Below are 23570 nucleotides of genomic sequence, written 5' to 3' on the forward strand. Positions count from 1 at the left end.
TATTTGAAATATTTAATGTTACAAATAAAACATAATTTTATTAGATGTTTGCAATATGAGTAAAGATATTCATATTCGTGTGTAAGCGGTGTATATATTCTGATGATAGTCGTGTATAGCTAATATGTATTACATTGTTTTGATATGGCCGCCTGACAACAGATTCTGCCATCACATTTATATGTCGTCCAGGTAATGACATGTTTTTGAGTAATTTTTCTCCACGCTATTCGTAGCTTATTAGAAAATAATGTACAATTATTGTTTTATTTTAAATAATTTCTTGTCAGGTTGAGTGCAACAGGTTTAGACGGAGACCAAGACCAAATTTGGACTTGTCAGATCAAGTCTACAAAATCTCACTACATTGACAATTACTATAAACTATAAAGAAAGGTAGCTGATTTAACCTTTTAATTACTTTTGCTGTAGAAAGCAAATGTTACAAAGCTTTGGGATTGCTTGGCACATATGAAAATGCTATATTCATATTTACCAAAGAGAACATCACTATAGATACCAACTGATGTGAAGCAGGCGTAGTTATCCATGAAATTATGATTATCTAGCAGAAGAGGACGTAACATGTATGTGAGACAGTCTCCCGATTGTCTTGTGTGCCTGAAACATTTGGAGGATCATAACATTTGTATCATTAATGTTTTGAATTCAAGATTCTATTGCCATGGTAACACATACTACTGGAATTGAAAAATGTTTTAGGGTGAATGAAACAATAATTTTTATAAAAATACACAGTCTCATCAATTGTGACAATGCTCACATTGTCGAAATTTATACATGAATCATTTTATGAAATAATTACTGTATTATTTCCCATGACGTTTGAAATGGGAGAAAAGGGATACAGAATTTTCAGAATTATCAGGTAATTTTAAATTACAGCTAACACATCCAGGATGCCAAGTGCAGGAGCACTATGTCCTCCACAAATTACCCCTATCAGGAGGATCCCTGACAGGATACAGCTGCCAGTCAACCATATTGATGTCAACACCCTCATTGAGCTATCAACAGGTACTTACACTGCTACTGATTTATCATAAGATCATAAGAGGCTACTGAATGGATTAGGTTTTCAGGCTTGGTGACTTGGTTGATCATTGCACCACCACACTGTCACCCACTGAATTGACTGGTCCAGTCATGGCACTTGGATAATGCTTGTTTTATATCAAACAACAATTATTGACTTATTAATTATTAGGGGTAGGTATTGCATAGAATTTTCATATTGCAATATATTTCGATGCAAAAGCATTACGATATGTATTTCAATATATTATGTTTTCATAACAAGAAACATGTCATAATTGCATTAATTCTCTGTAAGTAAAGTAAAAACAACAAAATCACAATGCTTTATAAAGCTTTAATAAAAAAATTCTAATCGTGACAAAATAATTAACTCAAAATGCTGCAATACTGAAGTCTTTGCCATAGTATTAGCAGCCACCACATTAAATTGTTCTTTGTTGTGGTTGCCATTTTACAACAAACACATAATATCTGGTGTGAAAAACATAAACATCCGAAGATTCCTGAGTGTTTCAGACGTTTCCAAATGCATGTCAAAATCAGCATATCACAATATGTATGTTTTTCATGGCTGAAACAGTAAATACTGGTGAACTAGTTATATTCCACAGCCCTATTAATTATATATACTTTACTTTATCCTGACTTATGCTAATTGCCTTAGTATATGAGTCATGATAAGTATAAATAACATATATGCAAAATGCATTATTCACATATTTATTATTTGTTCTTAGAGAGTAGCAACTGTAAGATATTCTTCACCACTGATGGGACCAAACCATGTCCATTCCAACGGAAGATTGCAGGGCGTGAAGTCACATATAAATACATCGCACCCTTCACATTGAAGCCAGGGAAAAGAGTGCTGAAGGCTGTTTGCACTACAAGGTAGGGATTTCTCTAGACAGTCAGTTAGGCTATCTATCATTTTTAATGATTTTTAAAGCCCTTGTCATTTTCTGTAGCACTCCTCATTCTACTGTGCCATCATTCTGAAATGGTAGCAATATAGTTTTTCATAGAATGTGAATTTGTCATTTGAAAGGTCACATGCAACTGAAAAATCAAACATGAAACACAATTTTCATTTTATTCATGACATACATTATGCATTGCTGATTATGAAACAAGTACAATAAGAATTATAAGCTTGCAATTGCAAATGAAAAATGCAGTATTTTGTAACTTGGGTCTACTGCGTTTGAAATGAAGGACCCGGGATACCAAACCAAGTCAGAGCCGTTGGATGTGGACTCAAGTGTAACAAAATCTTTTCATTGGCCTGCTCATTTGCCGATACGCTTGGCAGGCTCTCTGTTTATGGTTTGTAAGCCTGATAGGTATTAATTTCAAGTTGCATGTGGTCAATGATTGAAGTTGTGCATTGCATACTGTCATTAGCAGACAGGCAGGCAGACATACAGGTGTCAGTAGAGGGGACGTTGAGTTTTCTCTTTGATAGAAGCTGCTTATCACAATCAACATGTTTTTTTAGGTAACAAGTGAATTATTTACTTGTTTGTGTACACAACCAAGTTTGGACTACTGCTCACAACCTCATACTCTGGGCATGCATACTGTTTCAAGCTCTGCAAACCTATTCACTGCCCAGAGTATGAGGTCGTGAGCAGTAGTCTAATCTTGGTTGTGTCAACACAGTTGTTCCATAAAAAGAAATGTTGATTGTGATAAGCAGACTCTGTCACAGGGAAAACTCAGTGACTGGTTTATTCGCACCTATATGTCTTCCTGATTGTCTGCTAATGACAATATGTGAGTGAGTGAGTGAGTTTAGTTTTACGCCACACTCAGCAATATTCCAGCTATATGGTGGCGGTCTGTGAATAATCAAGTCTAGACCAGACAATCCAGTGATCAACAACATGAGCATCAATCTGTACAGTTGGGAACTGATGACATGTGTCAACCAAGTCAGCGAACCTGACCACCCGTTCCCGTTAGTCGCCTCTTACGACAAGCACCGGCGCCTTTTATGGCAAGCATGGGTTGCTGAAGGCCCATTCTACCCCGGGACCTTCACGGGTCTGACAATATGTAATGTACAGCTTCAATCATTGAGCACATGCAATTTGAAACTGACACCTATCAAACTTGTACACCATAAACAAAGGGCCAGCTGAGTGTATCGGCAAATGAACCAGTGGCCAATGAAAAGACTTCAGTGCACACCCACCGGCTCTGACTCACTCAGGGTTCAGTATCGTGGCTGCTTCGCTTTGAGGGAGGTAAACCTAAGTACAAAATATTGCACTTTTGATTTGCAATTATTCACATAAAATTCTGTTATTTGTTTTTCCTTAATCAGCAATGTATTTGTGATCACTGTCTTTTAATTATGTTTGAGTTTTTGGTTGTGACCTTTAAAGATTTAGTTATCCTTAGTGTACACCACAAGCACTTCAGATTCTTTGTCAGGAAACATCAAGGACTCACGGACACTCATTACATTCAAATACAAACAAAACTGAGACTGCTCATAACCAGGTGTTCAGTCTTTATCATTTACCTGACGTAACCTACCTAATATCCTGGATTGACTCAATGTGTCTACTATGTAAGAGAGCACTCATGCCTTTACCTAATGGCCCATTTGAAACCACCCCAACACCACCGACACACTCCCCCACCTTCACAGATGTTTGGTCAGTTACTATTAATGTTATGAGGTATGATCATCAACAAACAAAAACATGTTCTACTGTGTAAGTGTACACTCATGCCATCACCTCATGGCGTGAAACTATGCCACTGCCCAGTGACTAAGATAAGGTACCATTTGTAATTTTGATGATGATGTTTTTGTAAAGAAGCATGCACAAAGTTATTAACCCTCTAATCCCCCCAACTCCCTCCTCGTACACATAATTCTTAAATATTTTTATGTACAGAGTTGATGATCCCCAACCTCTTCAGAATAAAATGGGTGGAATTCCCCCTCCCGAAAAATCATCCTCTCTCTCTATCACACACGCATGCACGCATGCATATATATATTATATATGGTCCCTAAGCACCCATCTTCAAGCAGTCACACATACACACACTCCACCCATCCCCTGACATGCACCCTGTCATCCATGTTTATTGCCTGCAGGGATGGACTACAGGAAAGCGCCGTTGTTACAAAGACTTTTAACGTGGATGAACTGATGGAGGAAACTGTTGAAACCTCAGATGGCTATGACTATAGCAGCTACAGCAGCTTCTTTGAAACCTCGGACACGGACACCTCCAAGTCCACAGTCAAGTCCAGATCAAAACCCAAGAAAAGAGTAAGTTAGATTTTGCTCTTGGAATATATTGAAAAAACTACTCATCAATGTACTCAATGCCAGACTTATGAAACAGAAGATATATTTGAATTAAGGTGTCATACAATACTTTTAGAACATTAACATATTTATCAAAAGTATTCATTTTTAGATTGTGTCATGAATTTATAAACTGAAAGACATATCCATAGTATTTTTCATATGTAAGCAAAATATGTTTATGAAACCAGTGTTATTTCTTAAATGCCTGCTTGTGTTGACTGGCAATGGAGACAGGCTATGGTAGATATTCTGTATCTTGGTCCTTCACTTACAGCAGAAGTCTCCAACACGCAAACCTCGCAATCATTTGACCCGAGAAGCCTGGGCCAGTGAGGGGGATGTGGAGGGGCGAGATGTTGGAGCCACGGGGGAGACAGGTAGGCTGATAAGTAGGGATAAATGAGTTTAAATGGAGTTAACATTGCTCTCAAGATTGTTGCACTTTCATAACCAGATGAATGAACATACATATGTTAGTGGTTCTTGTAATGGTCGCCCCAAATGTTGGTATTATGTTTCCATGCTATTGAGACACCCTGCCGCCCACCAAGCTCAGCACTCCATATGTAATGGTCATAGAAGTAGCATATTTTCACATAACGTCAGATGAAATCTCACCTATGGAGCCTGTGATATGTTGCAGCCTACCCACCTGTTCCGGATGGCCCCTTCAACCCCACCAACTACTCAGGGACTCAGATAAATGTGTGGGGTGGGGCACCCCCAGGTGTGGTGAGTGGACAGCCAGGGAATTTAATATTAGGAGGTTCCCCACAGCCGCCATACCCTGTCCAATATGGCTTCCTTACAGAACAGATGATACAGGTGAGCAACAGATCATGTCTTTATTGTCTTTAATCAGCAAGATTTGACTCATTCTCACCAGCTGCAGACATATTCAGTGAAAGATTTCTGTCATTACAAGCTGGTGTCACAAAATGCTTTCCAAGGTATGGTGAAACCTTTATATATTTATACATGACATGATACAGAATGACAGGAATTACATTTTGTGAATTTGATGATTGAATCTGTTGACTCTGATGATTGTCTGCTATATTGATTCTGATTTTCTACTGCAAATACACTCAGTAAACTTACGGTAAATTTGCACCATTTTTGTGATAGATTTGCGAGGTTAGAGCCTCATGTTAATTTGTTTCTGTTTTCATGCTGCAAAAACTCCACATAAATGCCGCGTCCCAATACTCCACATGTGGGGCAAAGTAGTGGCATTTGCATGCAACCATTTCTGCAGTAAAACTGCGTATTACTGTTGGTGTTGTGGAGTAATCTCACTTACGAGTACTGTGATCGTAACTCCCATACATTTACATAGACTTGTAGTAGTAACTCTATGGTCACTTTGTGAAATGTGTTCCTATGATGGGTTAAAATGTTAAAGGAAAAGATATCTGGTGCCTCTGACTTCAGAAACTGAATGCTGCTAATCGCCCAGTGACAGTGGGGGAGCTGCGCCATCTGATGGAGGAGGCCAGCAGGAACCAAGCCCCGCCTCCCCCTCCTCCAGTGCCAGCACCTGCTCCAAAGCCAGCAATAGAGTACAAGCCAGTGTATACAGACCCACCCTTGGAACCAGTTAGTCCAGGGAAAGGTAGGTGGCCCTACTGTCTGCTTAAGTTGATGGACACAATACTGTTGGCCTTCAACATGTGTATACATGTATATGTAAAAGTCAGAACAACATGCTCTGTACTTTGAACACTGTGTATGTCAGTACAGTTAGCCATCAACATATTTGATATATGTTAAAGGTTAAAGTTGGTGGAAACTATACATCAGTACTATTATAGCCATCAACATATGTTATATATACTCTAGTTGGATGAATGATATGTCAGTACTGTTAGTTTTCAGACTTCATGTATACCATGATTCCTCTAATAAGTGCCTGGCATCTAATAAGTGCTGGGGGTAAAGCATCGATTTAAGAAAGAAGTGTCGGATCTCTAATAAGTGTTGCGTACATTTTTAATAAATTTATTCTTCCTAAATGATCAAAAAACAGAATTATTGAGGAATGATCCCTTAAGTCATAACTTGCTGTTCTCCACATAGCATGGGTTGATATGACACATATTATGTAATCATTGAAGCTGCAATATCCAGGTGTTACATATATTATAAGTTATTACATCGTGTCGAGGGAAATACAGGGTTTTATCAGTCCCGAGTAATACAACCATACGAGGGACTGATAAAACCCTGTATTTCCCTCGACACGATGTGATAACACATTTATCTAGCTGAATGTTTTCACTAAAACGTTAAAACGTTTTGCTTCAGTTGCTTCTTCTGATGTTGTGGCAAAACTTTTCATTGCTGCCATGTTGACACCAGCTGATCTTTTGACCTCAATGCACCGCATGTTACTAAAGGCTTGTGAATGCATGCTTTTCTCACTTCGCATTGTCACTGAGGCATAGCAGGGTGATATGACTTTCATAGTGGGATTACATGACTTTTATACTCCTGCTCGCGGATCATGATGGATGTACATGGTATTTTGTCAGAGTCACGTGGACCAATCAAAACTCGACATTCTTACATCAGGCTAGATAAAGAAATATGTTTGGGATCCGGTGCTAGATGAATAAGGATCTTGTCTCCAATAGGCACCAGGCCTCTAATAAGCACCAGGTCTGGACATCTGTTGAAAAAATAAACTCCCGGCTGCTTATTAGAGGAAATAAGGTATAAGTTAAAGCCTGCCAAACAATATATATCACACTGTTAGCCATCAAGGTGTTTTACAATTGAAATTCAGATTTGCATTAATTTCAATGATTTCACAAGTATCATATCTTCTGGCTGGAAAATAAATATTGGAAGTTGGAGAAATATATGGAAATAGAAGTGTTCAGAACTGGATCTTACTTCTTCACATCTGATAGGACTGACTAGTGGTCCAGAGCATCTCCTACTGTGCCAGAGCCAGTACACCAAAACTACTGGGACGTGCTCGATCATCTCTTTAATTGTCAGAAAAAATCAGTTCAAACTCAGTTTTTCACATGTCATTTAACAATGACCACATGGGTACAATATGTGAAGCCCATTTTCTGGTGTCCCCCACCATGATAATGCTGGAATATTGCTAAGAGTGGCATAAAACTAAACTCACTCACTCACTCACTCACTCACTCACTCACTCACTCACTCACTCACTCACTCACTCACTCACTCACTCACTCACTCACTCACTCACTCACTCACTCACAAGGAAACATGTATTTATCAATGTGTCCAATTCCAGGTGACTTCAAAGGCAACCTACTCCATGTATACGCTCACATGTTGGAACATGCAAAAAACAATGGTGACTTCCGACTGAGAGTAGCAGAACCTCGGATGGGCAAGGTACACATGTATATTTCTTAATGTCTATTCCATCTTGGTAACATGCTTACCTCACAGCTGTTGCTCATAGAGGATATTTCTCCTGACTCATGCATATTGCTTATCTCCCTTTCCCTCCAAAGGTTAAGTGGAAACCAGGTGTGTCCTAATATTCTGAAGAACCGTCAAAACTTTACTCACCCCAGTAGGGTCTATTGCCTCTTCCCACCACTGTGTTCCACTTGACCACAGCCATTTTGCCACTCTCTCCTCCATTACCCACCTAAATGGGTGGACTGGCACCTCAGATTGATTATAAAGATTATTTCAACTCAGAACACAAATAGGTCAATAGTGCACACAGGCTGATGTGAAAACCTGCTAATCAGGTGAACTTTTACGTATGAAATCCATGGATGTAGGCTTCAGGAGATCAGGAGTCCAACAAATGGGTCATTTTTGTCATTAGGGTCAGAGGTGCACTGCACATTGTCTTTTATTTAATTTCTCACAAATATTTCAACAGAGTATATTTGCTGGTACTGACATGGGCACAGGTGGCACAGTCAGTGGAGAGTTGGGTCAGCGATATACTCTAGATCATGAGTTCTAATCCCTGGTTATGCTTCTAGATTTGTTTGCATTGTACCTGTTGTTATAATTATCATCTAAATGATAATCATCTATAACAATTTATTGCATCACTTCTAAGGTTCTTTCCACAACAAGCTGACACACAGTGTTGTAACGGGTACGACTTTTTGAAGTGATGTTAAACCAAACTCAGAAAACTCCCAGCAGATATGAGAAGTGCTACAGTGATGTGACAATATTGATTTACAGGTACTAGAAGTGCTGTAGTGATGTGACAGTACTGATTTACAGGTACTAGAAGTGCTATACAGGTACTAGAAGTACTATGGTGATCTGACAATATTGATTTACAGATACTTGAAGTTCTGCACTGATGTGACAATATTGATTTACCAGTACAGGTACTTGAAGTGGCCATAGTGATGTGACAATATTGATTTACAGGTGCTAGAAGTGCTGTAGTGATGAGAAAATATTGATTTACAGGTACTAGAAGTGCTGTAGTGATGTGACAATATTGATTTACAGGTACTAGAAGTGCCATAGTGATGTGACAATATTGATTTACAGGTACTCAGAAGTGCCATAGTGATGTGATAATATTGAATATTGATTTACAGGTACTAGAAGTGCCATAGTGATGTGACGATATTGATTTACAGGTACTTGAGGGGAAGTTGGAGGATGAAGGTGATGGCTACAAACTGACAGTTGTTCTCTCCAAACCTGGAGTGCCGAGTGAGTTCAGCCCTGAATCAGAGTGACATTGAACACAATTCAGATAGACAACTTGCAGGCTAGATAACCTAGAAAACATACAGTCTACAGTCATAAGGGTGTTCCTTGACCTCAAGTAATGCATCTTTCTCAGTGATTTGTACACCATTACAATAACATTGCTTTCAACATATTGTGTGCACTTTTAGAGAACCTTGTACATGAATAGTTTTCTGAAACTGAAACTGAAACTTGAAAAATGTTTATCCATAGTGACAGTTCAGGTGCAGGATGATTTACATGTCTATCAAATACATGTCAGGATTTACAGCGCATGTGGAAAGCTTCTGTGCAAAGATTGTGTAGATTATAAATATTTGTAGAAGTGATCTACTGTATGTGACAGCTGTGTCTCTGTAGAGAGTGAAACCAACTGGCTCATTTGACAGTGCACTTTAAACATTTAACACTTTAACTTGGAAACAGAAATTTCATGAAAATGAATTATGTCAAAACAGCATTGTAAACAGATGCCACGAATGTATCAATATTTTGTTGAGTCAACAATGAGTGTACATATGTCTGCAGTCACAACCAACACTCCTTCAGTCATGCATAATGTATTACCTTTGATTCCTGTTTATCTCTACCTGATGGGGTACCTGTCCATCAGTATCAACTCAATTCCCCATTCCATGTCAGTGAAGTCTAACGCATGTGGGTTTCTGCAACACTACAGCTATGAACAGTTTGTGGAGGGGATCTCTGCTTTGATATCTGTGATATATACATAACCAGACAGATTTTGTTTCGAGTACATGACTGATTTCCCCGTTTGTAATTCTACGCAATAAGGACCATGGTAGAAAGGTAATGTCGATGGATTGAATAATCAGTTATTGTAGCCTTTTTTATATTTTTAAGAGAAATAATGCATGTGAGACAGGATAGAATTCCTTGTTCCATATTTGGACATCTGTAGAAACATCCTGGGTTTTCTTCTGTCAGTCTTTAGGTAGTCAGTAGTAACCAATGACATAGCGTTTCAATGACTATTTACCATGTCAGTTTTGTACATGTTTACCGTACAGCTACATCTGTGATATCGCTGTGTACATTCTCTGGTTTCTGTACCACTTTTCTGTACAGAAATAAAACACATATCTTGAAATGTTTATTTTGTTCTTATTTGCTTGGATACTTTCGGTTGATGGTTTGAGAGTTAAATAACCATGGTAACAGCAAAATTTTGTTTAAAAGAAAGCCCAGGTTGTTGACAGAATAGCAAGATTTCCTTGATAGCAGACATGATTTGGTTGAGTTTCTCTTTCTGACAGCAGATGTATGCAATTTAGAAACAATTTTGACGTGCAGAAATGTTTTTACTGAATGGTTTTGATATAAAATATTGATAATAATAATAATAGGCCATTTATCATGCACATTACTCCATGCACAATACATACTCATCTAACATTCAATAAGCTGGCAGTTATGTAAGTCATAGGTGTCATGTAATGAAAAGACCACATGCTTTGTGATAAACACATCCTGATACAGAAATGTAACCTGAACATCTTTATCGTGTGTAGTTTACTTCAGATGTAATTGTGCAAATGTCAGCTTCTTTGTCTGCTTGTTGCAAACATCTTTGAGAGGCATTTAGAAGTTGGGGCAGTGAGGAAGGATAACAGTGTATAGATGAACAACTTCTTCATTGCTGTGAGAGGGTTGTTTCAGTCCAGGTTGTAACAAACATAGCTCTCACAGCAGTTTTTTATGCATATATTGTTATCCTTCCTTGCTTATTACAAAGATGAAGAATATATGCTGTACAGACAAAACATGTGTTGCAGTTGGAACCACAGATTTTATCCTCATAAATAAAAAATACCCAAACACTTATGCTAGTTGAATATACAGGACTGTTGATCATATGATCACAAACAGTCATAAATATATAACATTGATCCTCCTAACCATGGGGAAGTGGTGAACATTTGACCTTCATAAACACTGGAAACATTGGAAACTTTACCCTCATAAATGTTAAGAAATGCAGAATGTTTGATCCTCCTAATGCTTCATGAAACAGAAAATTTGATCTTGATATAGGAAACAGAAACACTCAAGTCACACAAAAAGTACAAAAAACTTCATTTTCATAAACAGTTTGAACAGCACAGACCTTTGAAACAGTTGGAAATTAGCTCACAGAACATTTAATCCTCTTGCACAGTCAAACCACAGAACAATGGATCATCATGAACAAATGGAAAAAACAGACTCAATCCTCAGGAGTAAAAACATAGAACACTGTCCTTAGAAACAAACACACTGTGTAACAAGAGCAGAGTGGCACAACTTGCAGTGGACTGGTCTATTATTTCAGGGGGTACTGTAAAGAAGAAGAAGCCACCAGCAGCAGCTGCACCACCACCCGCCCACCCTCCCTGGAAGCCAACTGGTAGTGCCTCGGACACATCCAAGAAGTCAGAGAAACAGGAGAAACCAAAGAAGAAGGATCCCCCGGTTAAGAAGGACCCCTATTATGCCATGGAAACCGAAGATCTCAATGTAAGGGACCAATCATGATATATGGCTAGGGAGGTGGTGATGATTTTTATGGAGTAGCTTGAACAGTGTGAGTGCCCCACCCCCATACATTCATGTACAAAGTAAGTGACCCCTCTGCATTCGTGTACAAGATCTATGATCCCCCTCCTATTTCCTATAATTTAAAGCAGAATTTTTTTGTATATTTCATGTACAAAATTGCTGACCCCCAAGCATATGTACAAAATAACATTGTAACTGGCAGACCACACAAACTGTCCTTTAAGAGATGTGAAACACATTTGCTAGGACTGCCATTAAGTGTTTGCATAAAGATTATTCCTATTTCTGCTACTTGTAACAAGGTTAACCAGCTAAATCCATTAAGGTGTGAACATGCTGTAGGTAACATAGTGGACCAGTGGTGTCAGAGCCAGCAGTTCTGGGAAATTGAGACAGTACACTAACTAGGTGTAGGCTAAACACTGATTGCTTATGTTATTATTACAATTAGGTCTGTTAGTGATATGCCGCATGTATGTTCCTGCAGCAAGAAGGTACAGTGGTGCCATATGCAGCCTTCAATGCAGAACAAGATGCTGAAGTCCTCAAGCAAGCAATGAAGGGCCTAGGTAAGCTAGGGGAGAAGACCTTCAGGCTTGCTGGCATGGCTATTCTGAGAACACATTTTTATACTGTCATGCATGTCATGGTTTATGTTGAATTCTTGACAATTTGAAGAGAAACCAAAATTCTTATGTGCCATATATTGTCATGCACTGTATTTTAAGATGTAACCATGGTTATGAAGCATGGACAAGAAAAATGAAAGCAAAATTATCAGTACGTGTGTATTGTATGAAATTGAAGGTTTTCAGAAATAAATGAATGTGATAATGGGCAGGTGGGCACATTGACAACAGATGTATTGCAGCCTGGTATATGTATGTCTATATCCTGACGTATACATGGTATTACTAGAGGTCTTTTGAAAGTTTTCAAAGGCATTTAAATGTTGTAGTAATACAAGACAAATCTTATGAATAACAACTTCTTGATTTATTTATCACAACGTTTCTGGGCTAGTTTTTGCTCGTTCTACAGGTGGATAATGATATGTTGTATTATTTTATTATATTCTTTATTTTGCCATGGTTTATTATTTTGCTATTTGACTTGTCTCAAATTAATGATGTTTAGCTCCCCTAGACTTAAGGCTAAGCTTTCTTTGTACATGTAATTTATAGAATGTGCTTCATGTTCCCAGGAACGGATGAAAATGCCATCATCAACGTGCTGCCCTACCGGTCCAACCCCCAAAGGATGGAAATCGTCGCAATGTACAAAACAATGTTTGGAAAGGTATACTATTATGTTCATGTTTTATTACATTTCCTTATATGTATTATATCCTTTTACTACATTTCCCTATATGTATTGTATCCCTCTACTACATTTCCCTATATGTATTGTATCCCTTTACTACATTTCCCTATATGTATTATATCCCTTTACTACGTTATCCTGTATGTATTATATCCTTTTACTACATATCCCTTTATGTATTATATCCTTTTACTACATATCCCTATATGCATTATATCCTTTTACTACATTTCCCTATATGTATTATATCCCTTTACTACATTATCCTGTATGTATTATATCCTTTTGTTACATTTCCCTGTATGTATTATATCCTTTTATTACATTTCCATATATGTATTATTCCTTTACTACAGTTCCCTGTATGTATTATATGACAGTATGCAATGGCCATATAGCTGGAGCATTGCTGAGCGTGGCGTTTCACAACAAACACATTGACAGGATGCTAACATCACATCAGCTCAGACAATATATGCCACATCAAATCATCCCAGACAATATACTGACATTTTATAAACCCTATTCAGTTTACCTCCAACCTTTTGACTGAGAATATCTCTGAAACCCGGAAAAACATATTTTGACCTGATTAAATATTTGAAAATATGAATCTATCACTATAACCTGCAGGACTTGATAGAGGACTTGAAGTCTGAGCTGAGTGGATCATTCCGGGATGTGGCCAAATTCCTGTGCATGGCTCCAGCTGAGTTTGATGCCTACCTGCTCCGCAAGGCTATCAAGGTAAAGTACCAAGACCGTTGAGATGTGCTTGCTAGAAAATACTGGAAAGTAGGGGTGGGTAGTGTCTCCAAAACAAGCTCAGTCAGTAAACATCATAGGGGGGAGTCACTTCAACATAGGATTGCAGTTTCAAATTGTATCTTTATGCACTTTAATATCTATGTTTGATTCTGGAGGACTTCTGCTTATCTCAAACACACAAAGTGTTTCTTTCATATTTGGTTTCCTGAAGTTAGTGATGCAGTTATTGCCAATTTTGCATCTTTGAAGGGGTAACCAGATAGAAGTCAAATGAAACGGGGATCTTGAGGCTGTATCATGGCAAAAACAATTTCCTTGAGCTAGACAGATATGCAGAAAAATAAAACATAAAAACAGTTGCATTTTTATAACTGTCCAGGTGAGGCTGACCAGTTTTAGGACATCACTTGTAAGATGATATTTTTGGTACAAAAACCGAGTGTACTGTATTTTTGGTGAATTTCGGTGTACTGAAAGGAAAACAAAATACTGTGGTTCAAATACACCATGATATACCATTTCAGCCCTACCATTCTCTTGCTGTACTATTACCATTAACATTGTGCATGTTGTTGCAGGGTCTAGGAACTGATGAGGATGTCCTCATCGAGGTGCTATGTACACGTTCCAGCGCCCAGATTCAGGAGATCAAGAAGAAGTATAAAGAAAGTAAGACAAGTATAAATACAAGACATTTTATTCACAGAATGTTTGATCTTCATGAGCATGTGTCAGATCTTAACAGTGACGGTCTACTGTTTTCCTCCACAAATCTTAGTTTGGACATTAAATGCGTAACCTTACCTTTCTTTCTTTATTCATGCTCTGAGAATTTGATATATTGTCCAAAGCAACATTGTGCTTAACTCACTCTCTCCCTTCCTCTCAGAGTTCAACAAGGATCTTGAGAAGGACATCATTGGCGACACCTCAGGTCACTTCAAGCGCCTCCTGGTGACGTTGCTCCAGGCCAATCGGAGTGACTCTACTGAGGTGGACCGAAACAAGGCCCACCAGGATGCCAAGTCTTTGTACGAAGCAGGGGAGAAGAAGTGGGGGACGGATGAGTCCAAATTCAATGTCATCCTTGGCTCTCGAAGCTACCCACAACTTCGAGCCATGTTTGAGGAGTACAAGAAGATATCCAAGAAGGATATTGAAGATGCGTTGAAGAGTGAGATGTCTGGAGATATACTCCGCGGGATGCTGACAATAGGTATGTTAGCCAGTGTGTATAAGATAACTTAATGCAGATCTTGAAGTGGGCAAATTTGTAGTTAGTGTATATCTTGTACACATAATTGACTGTTGAATGTCTAACAACATGTGTGTGGTCGTGGGTTGCATCAAAATCCTAATTAATCTGCTTCAGTTTGTCTTTCCAATTGATATTTAACTGAGATACCTTGATGTTAAAAACAGATCAAGGCACCTACAAAATGAAGACTAAAACACTGATGTAGTGTATTGATGTAGTTAAGGCGATGTATGGAAAGTAGATTTCAGTGATGTGTCATTTTGTCATTATGTAGAAAAACATTTATGCTTTGCAACATTTGCAAAGGACCAGAGTTTAGATTCTTCCGTCAATGGTGTGGTCCCTTGTAAGTTGAGCATGATACGTCTGATAGTTTGTAAAGTGCCTCCCCAAGATCCATGTCATTTAAGATAGGAAGTTTCTTTAGCAATTATACAACATCGGCACATCGAGATACCTGTGTTTTGATTTTGAGCTGCAACATGATTTACTTATTGTGTAACCATCAAGTCCTGAAGACTTGTGGGAATAACAACCACTTTAATGTGTGGAAGTATTTGGGGGATCTTCTTGCCCCAACATCATCTTCATCGCGTGAATCCAAAGTAGCATCATCATTTGGGAGTTTATGATCCACTTTTGTCAAGTAACTTTCTAGGATGTGGGGTATATTTGATAATACATAAGGGTAAAGGGGATTAACAGTGTACGCGTTAATGCAGAAACACGCGTTTTTCACGCAAAAAAATAATAATACCACACAAAAAATACTTTGCACGCATCTGTTGGACATATAGATTCTGATCTACATAATTTTAAAAAGTACCTTAAAACCGCAACATTTAGACAAACAATACATTTTGGCATGATTTAGGACTGTACTGAAATTTCACGCGCAAAAGATTTTGATTACATATTTATAATTTTATTTCTGCACTCACTCGTACAAACCCTACCGCAATCTCTGATTAAGCATATTCTCTTTATACATATGTTTACACGAGGCAGGAATTACATGAAACATTATGAAAGTAGAGTGAAGACGTTGGATGTGCTAACAAAGTGATGAGCTGACAAGGGAACAATATAAAAACATTTGTGACAGAAAAACTCGTCCATAATATCTCTCCATCTAACCAGACAGATATCCTCTTCTCCGTCTTTGGGATGAAGCCATGTTTGATGGTGTTTTTCTGGTCTTGTTCAGTGCGCTGTGTGAAGAACAAGTTCGGCCATTTTGCCCGGCAGCTGCAGAAGACCATGAAGGGACTGGGAACAGATGATGACACGCTCTGCCGTGTGGTGGTCAGTCGGTGTGAGATTGATTTGGTGCAGATTAAGGAGGAGTTTGAGAAGCTGACCGGACAAACACTGCAACAATATATAACAGTAGGTAGTCAGTCAGTGGTTCCTGAAATTACCTGTATCAGTGTACGTGTTAGATTTCTGATGGACAGTCTAAACTTACTGCTCACCAATTTGATGGGCTGGTAAACATTTTAGATGTTCCTTACTTCTGAGTAAATTCACCATATCTTGGTGTCTTATCTGATTAAATCCATTTGGGTCTGGTAACGTTTTGAAAGTTACCAGCCCTGATGACTGGCTGGGTTTTTGGCAACATTCATTGCCAGTATCGATCTCCTGTTATATTCAGATGAGCTTGGAATACGATGCAAAATGTGTTCATGAAATAATTTGGGTTTTGCATGTCAAGATTTTTATGCATTTTTTTTTATTATATGACAGGATGACATTTCTGGAGATTATCGTAACATCATCCTGGCTCTGGTGAATGGCGGTCCGCCTCCTGCCTCCAGTGTGCAGTGTAAGTTGGGTCTATTATCTCCCCTTGATACTGTCAAACTGTGTTTATGATCCTCACAATAAGCAGGTGCATGCACCTTGATGTGCTCTGCCTGTCGTTAGTTGATTTGATTCTGAGTGAACACAGATCCATTGATTAAGGAACATATAAACATAGTTTGAGTCAAGTGTGATGTTGCTGCTGCTGCTGCTGCTGCTGCTGCTGATGATGATGATGATGATGATGACATGTTACAGCGGGGAAGGGTTTTGTGGAGGCAGTGAAGAATAAAACTGAGGAGGAACTTGATGAAGAGGTTCGCTTAGAAACAGAGAAAGTGGAGGTAAGTCAGAACAGCTGGCACAGACAGAGAGACTGTAATAGAATAGAGAATGAAATTACACTGACCAATGATTCTGTCCTGACAGAATACTGTAGAATGTTGTGGCCATATTAATTACCAAGTTGACTTACACTTGTCTCATGATAGTCTGTTGGATTCCAAGCATACATGTGTTCCAGGCTGACCCGACAGTCACTCCATTTGAGGGCTTCAACGCTGAGCAGGATGCAGAAGCCTTACGTAAAGCCATGAAAGGTTTCGGTGAGTTTCCGCATGTCACATCACAAACATTTCTAAAGACATCAATGTATATCCTCATTACTTCAGCCTGACAGACTAGATGTGTGTGTGTGTGTGCGCTGTGTAACAGTCACGTGACTATGGTATCTGTGGTGATAGTCATGGGACAAACTTTCAGGTACGGATGAAAAGGCTATTATCAACATCCTGGCCTACAGATCCAGTGAACAGAGAGTGGAACTAGCCTCAAAATTCAAGACAATGTTCGGAAAGGTGGGTTCTGCTTCCTGAATCAATACATACACCATTTTGTCCAGAGTGATGTATCATGCAGACAACATAAGTGCACTGCTTAGTTTTGTGATCTGTGAAGATCTTAGATCCAGTAACTCACTCACTCACTCACTCACTCTTAGTTTTGACTTGGGTATCTGCATATATGAATGATCCTACATGATGATTCTCCTATGTCACACTCAGTGTTAATCCATTGATGGTGATTTCAAACCTGTTGCCAAACCAACTAGCCCAACTCAATAGTTTATTGTATTCCCCAGGACCTATCGAAGGAGCTGTCCAGTGAGTTGAGCGGTAACTTCAAAACTCTCTGCATGGACATGTTGTTGTCCTCAGCTGAGTTTGATGCCAAGAAACTCAACAAGGCTGTTAAGGTAACAATGAAAAATAACATCCCACTTCATTATGTGAGCCCCCATTTGTATAGTTTCAGTTACTTTCATTCTTTTTGATATAGAAATCTACATTTGTATAGACACTTAGAATATAAAAGGAAGATTGTTCCATAATACATCATAATTTGTGTCAAATACATCATTATTTATGTTAATACATATCTGTTTTACTGGATAAGTTCATTTATTCTTTGTAGACCATGGAATTGAAAATGTTATGCTTAAAAAGTGTCATGTATTCTTGTTCTTCCAACTTCTAAATGCCTGTCAAAGACTTCATCTAACTAGTGCAGCCCGTTATCGTGTAATCATTGTGTAATTAGCAATAATTGTATATGAACATTAAAGTTTCAACTCTAGCATTAATTGATCATCATTATGTAAGTAACAGGTCAAGTTTTCAACAGCACTTATACTATAATCTTCCTCGTGATTGTGGTGTCATATGCATGATTGTGATTGTGACATCATAGCGCAGTTATGATGTCATAGGGTAAACGTCATAGTGTCACCTGTCAGTTCACCTGATGAAGGGATCTGTAATAGTCCCGAAACTCAAACCGTGTGGAAACGATTAAAAAAGATTAATCCATAAAATATCGTGGTCATCTATAACAACCTCCAAATGCTGCTAAAAGACAGTTCGTATGTTGTTCTCCTAAACATATGCACCAGTTGCACTATCCCCCGAAACCTGCATCCCAAGCTGGTCTGTACTAACTAATGTATGACGTTAAACAGGGCCTGGGGACAGACGAGAAGGTGCTTGTGGAAATCATCTGTACCAGGACCAATGAGCAGCTCAAGACCATCAAGGAGACATACAAGACAAGTGAGTGCATTGAACATAGAACGTTTTAAGCCCACAATGTGTTCATGACCTAGCTTGACCCTGGTGTTCATCTACCTGGCGTTCATTATCCCTCTTTCTTGCTTTGACGCCTACCTGTGTTCATCATCCGACCCATATGTGTTCATCAGTTCATCATCTGATTCCCCTGTCAATCCACTCTCTAGTAATCATTATCACACTTCCTTAGTAGTAGAGGTGGAAGCGTAGCCTGGTGCTTGCTTGTCACATCAATGACCCAGGTTCAGTTCCTCACATGGATACAGTATCTGAAGCCCAATTCTGGTGTCCCAAGTTTTTGCTGGAATGTTGCTAAAAGCAGCGTCAAACAACTCCCTCACTCTTTGGCAGCATGAACCTCTCCATGTTCATGATCCAACCCAGAAGTATTTATCAGTTCATCATCTGACTACCTTGTGTTTATTGTTCCATTCTCTTAGTTTCATTGTCTGACTCCCCAATGCTCCAGTTCCCCTGTACTTATAACCAGACTCACCTGTGTATGTCTGTATTCATCTCCACAGAGTTCAACAAGGATCTGGAGGCAGATGTCGCATCTGACACGTCTGGTCACTTCAAGCGCCTCCTAGTGGCATGTCTGCAAGCCAATCGTCCAGAGGAGCCCACATTTGACCGTAACCAAGCCAAGCTTGATGCTCAGGAGCTTCTTGATGCAGGGGAGAAGAAATGGGGGACAGATGAATCCCGATTCAACGTGATCCTGGTTTCCCGTAGTTACGCTCAGCTGAGAGCAACGTTCCAGGAGTATGCCAAGCTCGCGAACAAGGACATAGAGGACACCATAACTAGTGAAATGTCAGGAGACCTGAAGGAAGGATTCCTTGCAGTCGGTGAGACAACACAAGGAATAATAAATACACACTGTAAAAGAATCAATAGAACAATGATTCAGGACTTATGAGAAAAACATTTCTATTTCATTCTAAAGATGCTTCAATGTTTGTCTCAGCAGCTTTAAATTCAGGGCCTCGTTCCACAAAGTATCAGTACAAGAACCATGTGTCTGCATGTTACCGATGTTTTAAGCGGCCTTCACACGACAACTAAATGACAACACATGTTGACATGTTGTCAAACTCGAGTTTGAAAGAGTGAACATTCCACTAACTTGCCACCAACACCAGTTTCAGAGTTGTCAAACTGTAGTCGAGAAGTAGGATCAGTCTTTATTCTCACAAACTATTCCATCAAACTCTCGGTGTTGTCAAACTTAAGTTTGACATGTGAAATATTGTCAAATTCATGTTGTTCGGAAACAGCCAATCGCAGTCAACGAAATTGCCATGTGATCGCACTAATAAAGATGTGGCACTCAAATAACACGAAAGTTTGACCACATGTGGTTGACATGTGAATGCTCCAGTTTGACAACTTTTAAAATTTCAGCAACACACAACTTAAGTTTGCCATGAGAAGGCCTCTTAAGTGAGTGAGTGAGTGAGTTTAGTTTTATTCCGCACTCAGCAATATTCCACCTATATGGCAGCGGTCTGTAAATAATTGAGTCTGGACCAGACAATCCAGTGATCAACAACATGAGCATTGATCTGTGCTATTGGGAACAGATGACATGTTTCAACCAAGTCAGCGAGCCTGACCACCAGATCCTGTCAGTCGCCTTTTATGGCAAACATGGGTTGCTGAAGGCCTATTCTACACCGGGACCTTCATGGGCCCCGCTTTAGTGATGCCACTCTGTGGAAAAGGACTCTTGGAGCCCTGTCATCTTGTTTGATACCAGACCCAAGTTCTACTTTTAACATTAAGATATCAAATTAAACTACAACAAAATAATTACCCTATTCTGAACATATTGAAACCAGGAGTCCATTGAAGTTTTGCATTTATTTTCTCACCTTCTAGTCAAATGTATCCGCAACAAAGCATTCTACTTTGCATCGGAACTGCACCGAGCTATGAAGGGTCTTGGTACGGATGATGACACACTTGTACGTATTGTTGGGTCTCGGTGTGAGGTGGACATGGTGCAGATCAAGGAGGAGTTCCAGAGGAACTTCAAACAGACTCTGGGGATGTTCATCAAGGTAAGTAACTCTTTGAAAATGATCATGAGGTAATTCTTACAATTTTCAAATACAATTCACAATGCCGTTTAATGTCAGATATTGATGCTGGAGGACATTCAGTCGAGACAGATGCCATTGATAATGGAATGCAAAATAGTGAGAAAGTTATATGAATTCATCAGTGATGAAGCTCGCTATTAGCTAACAGATGTTTTTCTCCGATCAGAAGCCCTCTGCACGAAGAGAATTTTCTGAGTGCTAACTGTTATGGAGGGGACATATTATTAACAGGCCTGAATATTCTTTCTTCCACATGCTAACTTTGTGCCTGTTTTTTTAGGATGACACCTCCGGGGACTACCGAACCATGCTGTTGGCTCTGATCCATGATGAGAGTGTAGGTGAGGGGATGGTTTTAACTTAACTGGTTTTAGGATTTTCATATGTTCCAGTGCATGTTCATTCAGCTATATCTGATTGATTTAACCTCTCAAAAGATCTGTTATAGAGATGGACTTTAATAAACAGTCACCATAATGTACTACGTAAAGGGAAGTTCATGTTATGAGGTGGTAACTAAATGATTCTTTATCTTATCTCACAAATAAAAATAGTTTTCTGAACGACTGAGCCAATCAATGTAACATTTGTTGTTCTTCGGGCTAAGGGAACATAAACAAGCATAGAGTGTGCATCAACCCATGACCACTTAGTAATCAGTGAGCAGTGTAATGTAAGGGTGATCACAGTAGAACTTCTGGAATGTGTCAGAACAATATCACATACAATGTTAGTCTGTTACCATCAGTTTTGGTGTTGTTGTCACCTCAATGTTCCTCTGTTTTTCAGGCAAGAAGTAAATGAGTCATCCCCCAGCAACAATAACCACTTCCATCTGATATTCACAACACAGAACTGCTCTGTGATTCCTTCTCTATAATGACTACCATATCACATACATATGGTAGTTCCTTCCCAGGCCTGTAATCATCTAGTCCAACTGCACAGCTGTGTATTATAGTAGAGCATATTCATCCTCTTGATAAAACAAGACAGTAGGCAATTATTTCACACCCAGTTGAAATTTGCAAACATCTCTGTCTGAGCAGCAATTGCTTTTCCTTTTACAAGCGGAGCATTCCTACACAGTGGAGAACATTCTAGCAATGCACAAACCATTGCCTGGATCTGAATGTTCTCAACTCATACATTCCATTTTTGTAGGCATTCTGTCTTTTAAATTTCTATTTGCTGTATTTTTTTATTAGATCTACACATACACATTTTTAAAATTATACTGCTATATATTCTAATACTGTCTGTTTTACTGTGCCAACCTGTTTACATGTAAATTCTGCTTTGAGATAAGCAGCCCACAGAAATTGTAATTGTTGCATGTAAATATCTATGATTAATTCAGTATTTTAGCTAATTAATATTACAACTGAACAAAGTACTTGGATAACAGAGTAGCAGTAATGTTTCTCTGTTACAAATCCTTTGAAAATGCTTCCTTAAATATCTATATGATAATAACAGGTTAGCACAACAAATTGTACTTGTGCCTTATACACACATAACGTCTCTAGAATCGTAAATAGCATAACATATATTGAATGTATGAATATATATTGTATACTTTAGAAATGATCAGCTGTCATCAACTGACTGTGATATAAATCATCAGCTATAAAGTGTTCATTAGGACCATTCATTAAGTATCAGTTTCAGATTTATTTATTGTAGGTCATCCAGAAAGTGTTATGTCCGTCCATAGGCATTTATTTTGTTGCCTGTTACCCTTCAGATGTCTCTGTTAAGAAGCAGTTTGTGTGTATTGTTTCATCATTGTTAGAAGAGCTGGCATAAAACTGTGTATTATATGTTTGACTTCTTATATTTTCTGAATCTGTTTTTCTAAAGCTGCAGCCAGCAATATTCCAGCTTTGTGATGTGGCACGTTAATACCAATAATCTGGATTGGATGACAAGAATGCAGCCAAGTCAGAAAGCCTGACTAACTGGTCCATTTAGTTGATACCTGCGAGAAGCATGTGGATAAAATAAGACGACTGTACTCTAAATGTGATCGATTCATGCACAATACATTACTGAATGCCAGTACTGATGGAATACCATAGTTGGGTGCAGTCATCACAACTGGATCATGTTGTCATGGTGATTATCACAGCAATGCCCAACTAGTCAGGCCATATGTGTTAGACAAACCAGTGACTGATACTATCAACACTGATCCTAATCACTGGGCCGTAATGACACAATATCATTCAAGTCACTAGACAATTGATACTTTTCATGCCCCCAAAGAACTAGTCAATTGATATTTGGGGGCCTGAGATGTTGGTTGGAGAAGGTGATGAAAGTTTTCTTTGACACAAGAAACATGAACTAAATTTATTTTGTTCACAGGGATGGCAAATTTTCACTGTTCCATGAATTTCTGCCATATTTGGAGGCTGCCAAAGTAACCATATCTTTTCCTCCTCTATGATTCATCACCTTGTTACAAGCAGCATAAAGGATTTGCAGTTAA

General features: G+C 38.8%; 1 protein-coding gene across 2 annotated transcripts; it reads left to right on the forward strand.

Moving 5' to 3' along the window:
• Nucleotides 1–128: 128 nt before the first annotated feature.
• On the forward strand, nt 129–22899 carry LOC137299029 (annexin A6-like). 2 transcript variants are annotated; one of them, XM_067831501.1, is made up of 26 exons: nt 129–192; nt 907–1038; nt 1797–1950; nt 4178–4355; nt 4672–4774; nt 5041–5222; nt 5832–6012; nt 7675–7778; nt 9014–9089; nt 11461–11645; nt 12175–12256; nt 12892–12986; nt 13644–13757; nt 14357–14447; nt 14668–14994; nt 16244–16425; nt 16786–16864; nt 17101–17186; nt 17366–17447; nt 17605–17699; nt 17984–18097; nt 18860–18950; nt 19493–19819; nt 20853–21034; nt 21357–21417; nt 21866–22899. In XM_067831501.1, the coding sequence occupies exons 2-26, from the start codon at nt 921–923 to the stop codon at nt 21874–21876; spliced, it is 3300 nt and encodes a 1099-aa protein (XP_067687602.1). In that variant the 5' UTR covers nt 129–192; nt 907–920; the 3' UTR covers nt 21877–22899. The 2 variants fall into 2 exon arrangements, with proteins under 2 accessions (XP_067687602.1, XP_067687604.1); XM_067831503.1 differs by having other exon boundaries at nt 134–192; nt 4675–4774.
• Nucleotides 22900–23570: the final 671 nt, after the last annotated feature.

Source organism: Haliotis asinina, chromosome 10 (assembly GCF_037392515.1).
Source record: "Haliotis asinina isolate JCU_RB_2024 chromosome 10, JCU_Hal_asi_v2, whole genome shotgun sequence".
NCBI classification, from domain to species: domain Eukaryota; kingdom Metazoa; phylum Mollusca; class Gastropoda; order Lepetellida; family Haliotidae; genus Haliotis; species Haliotis asinina.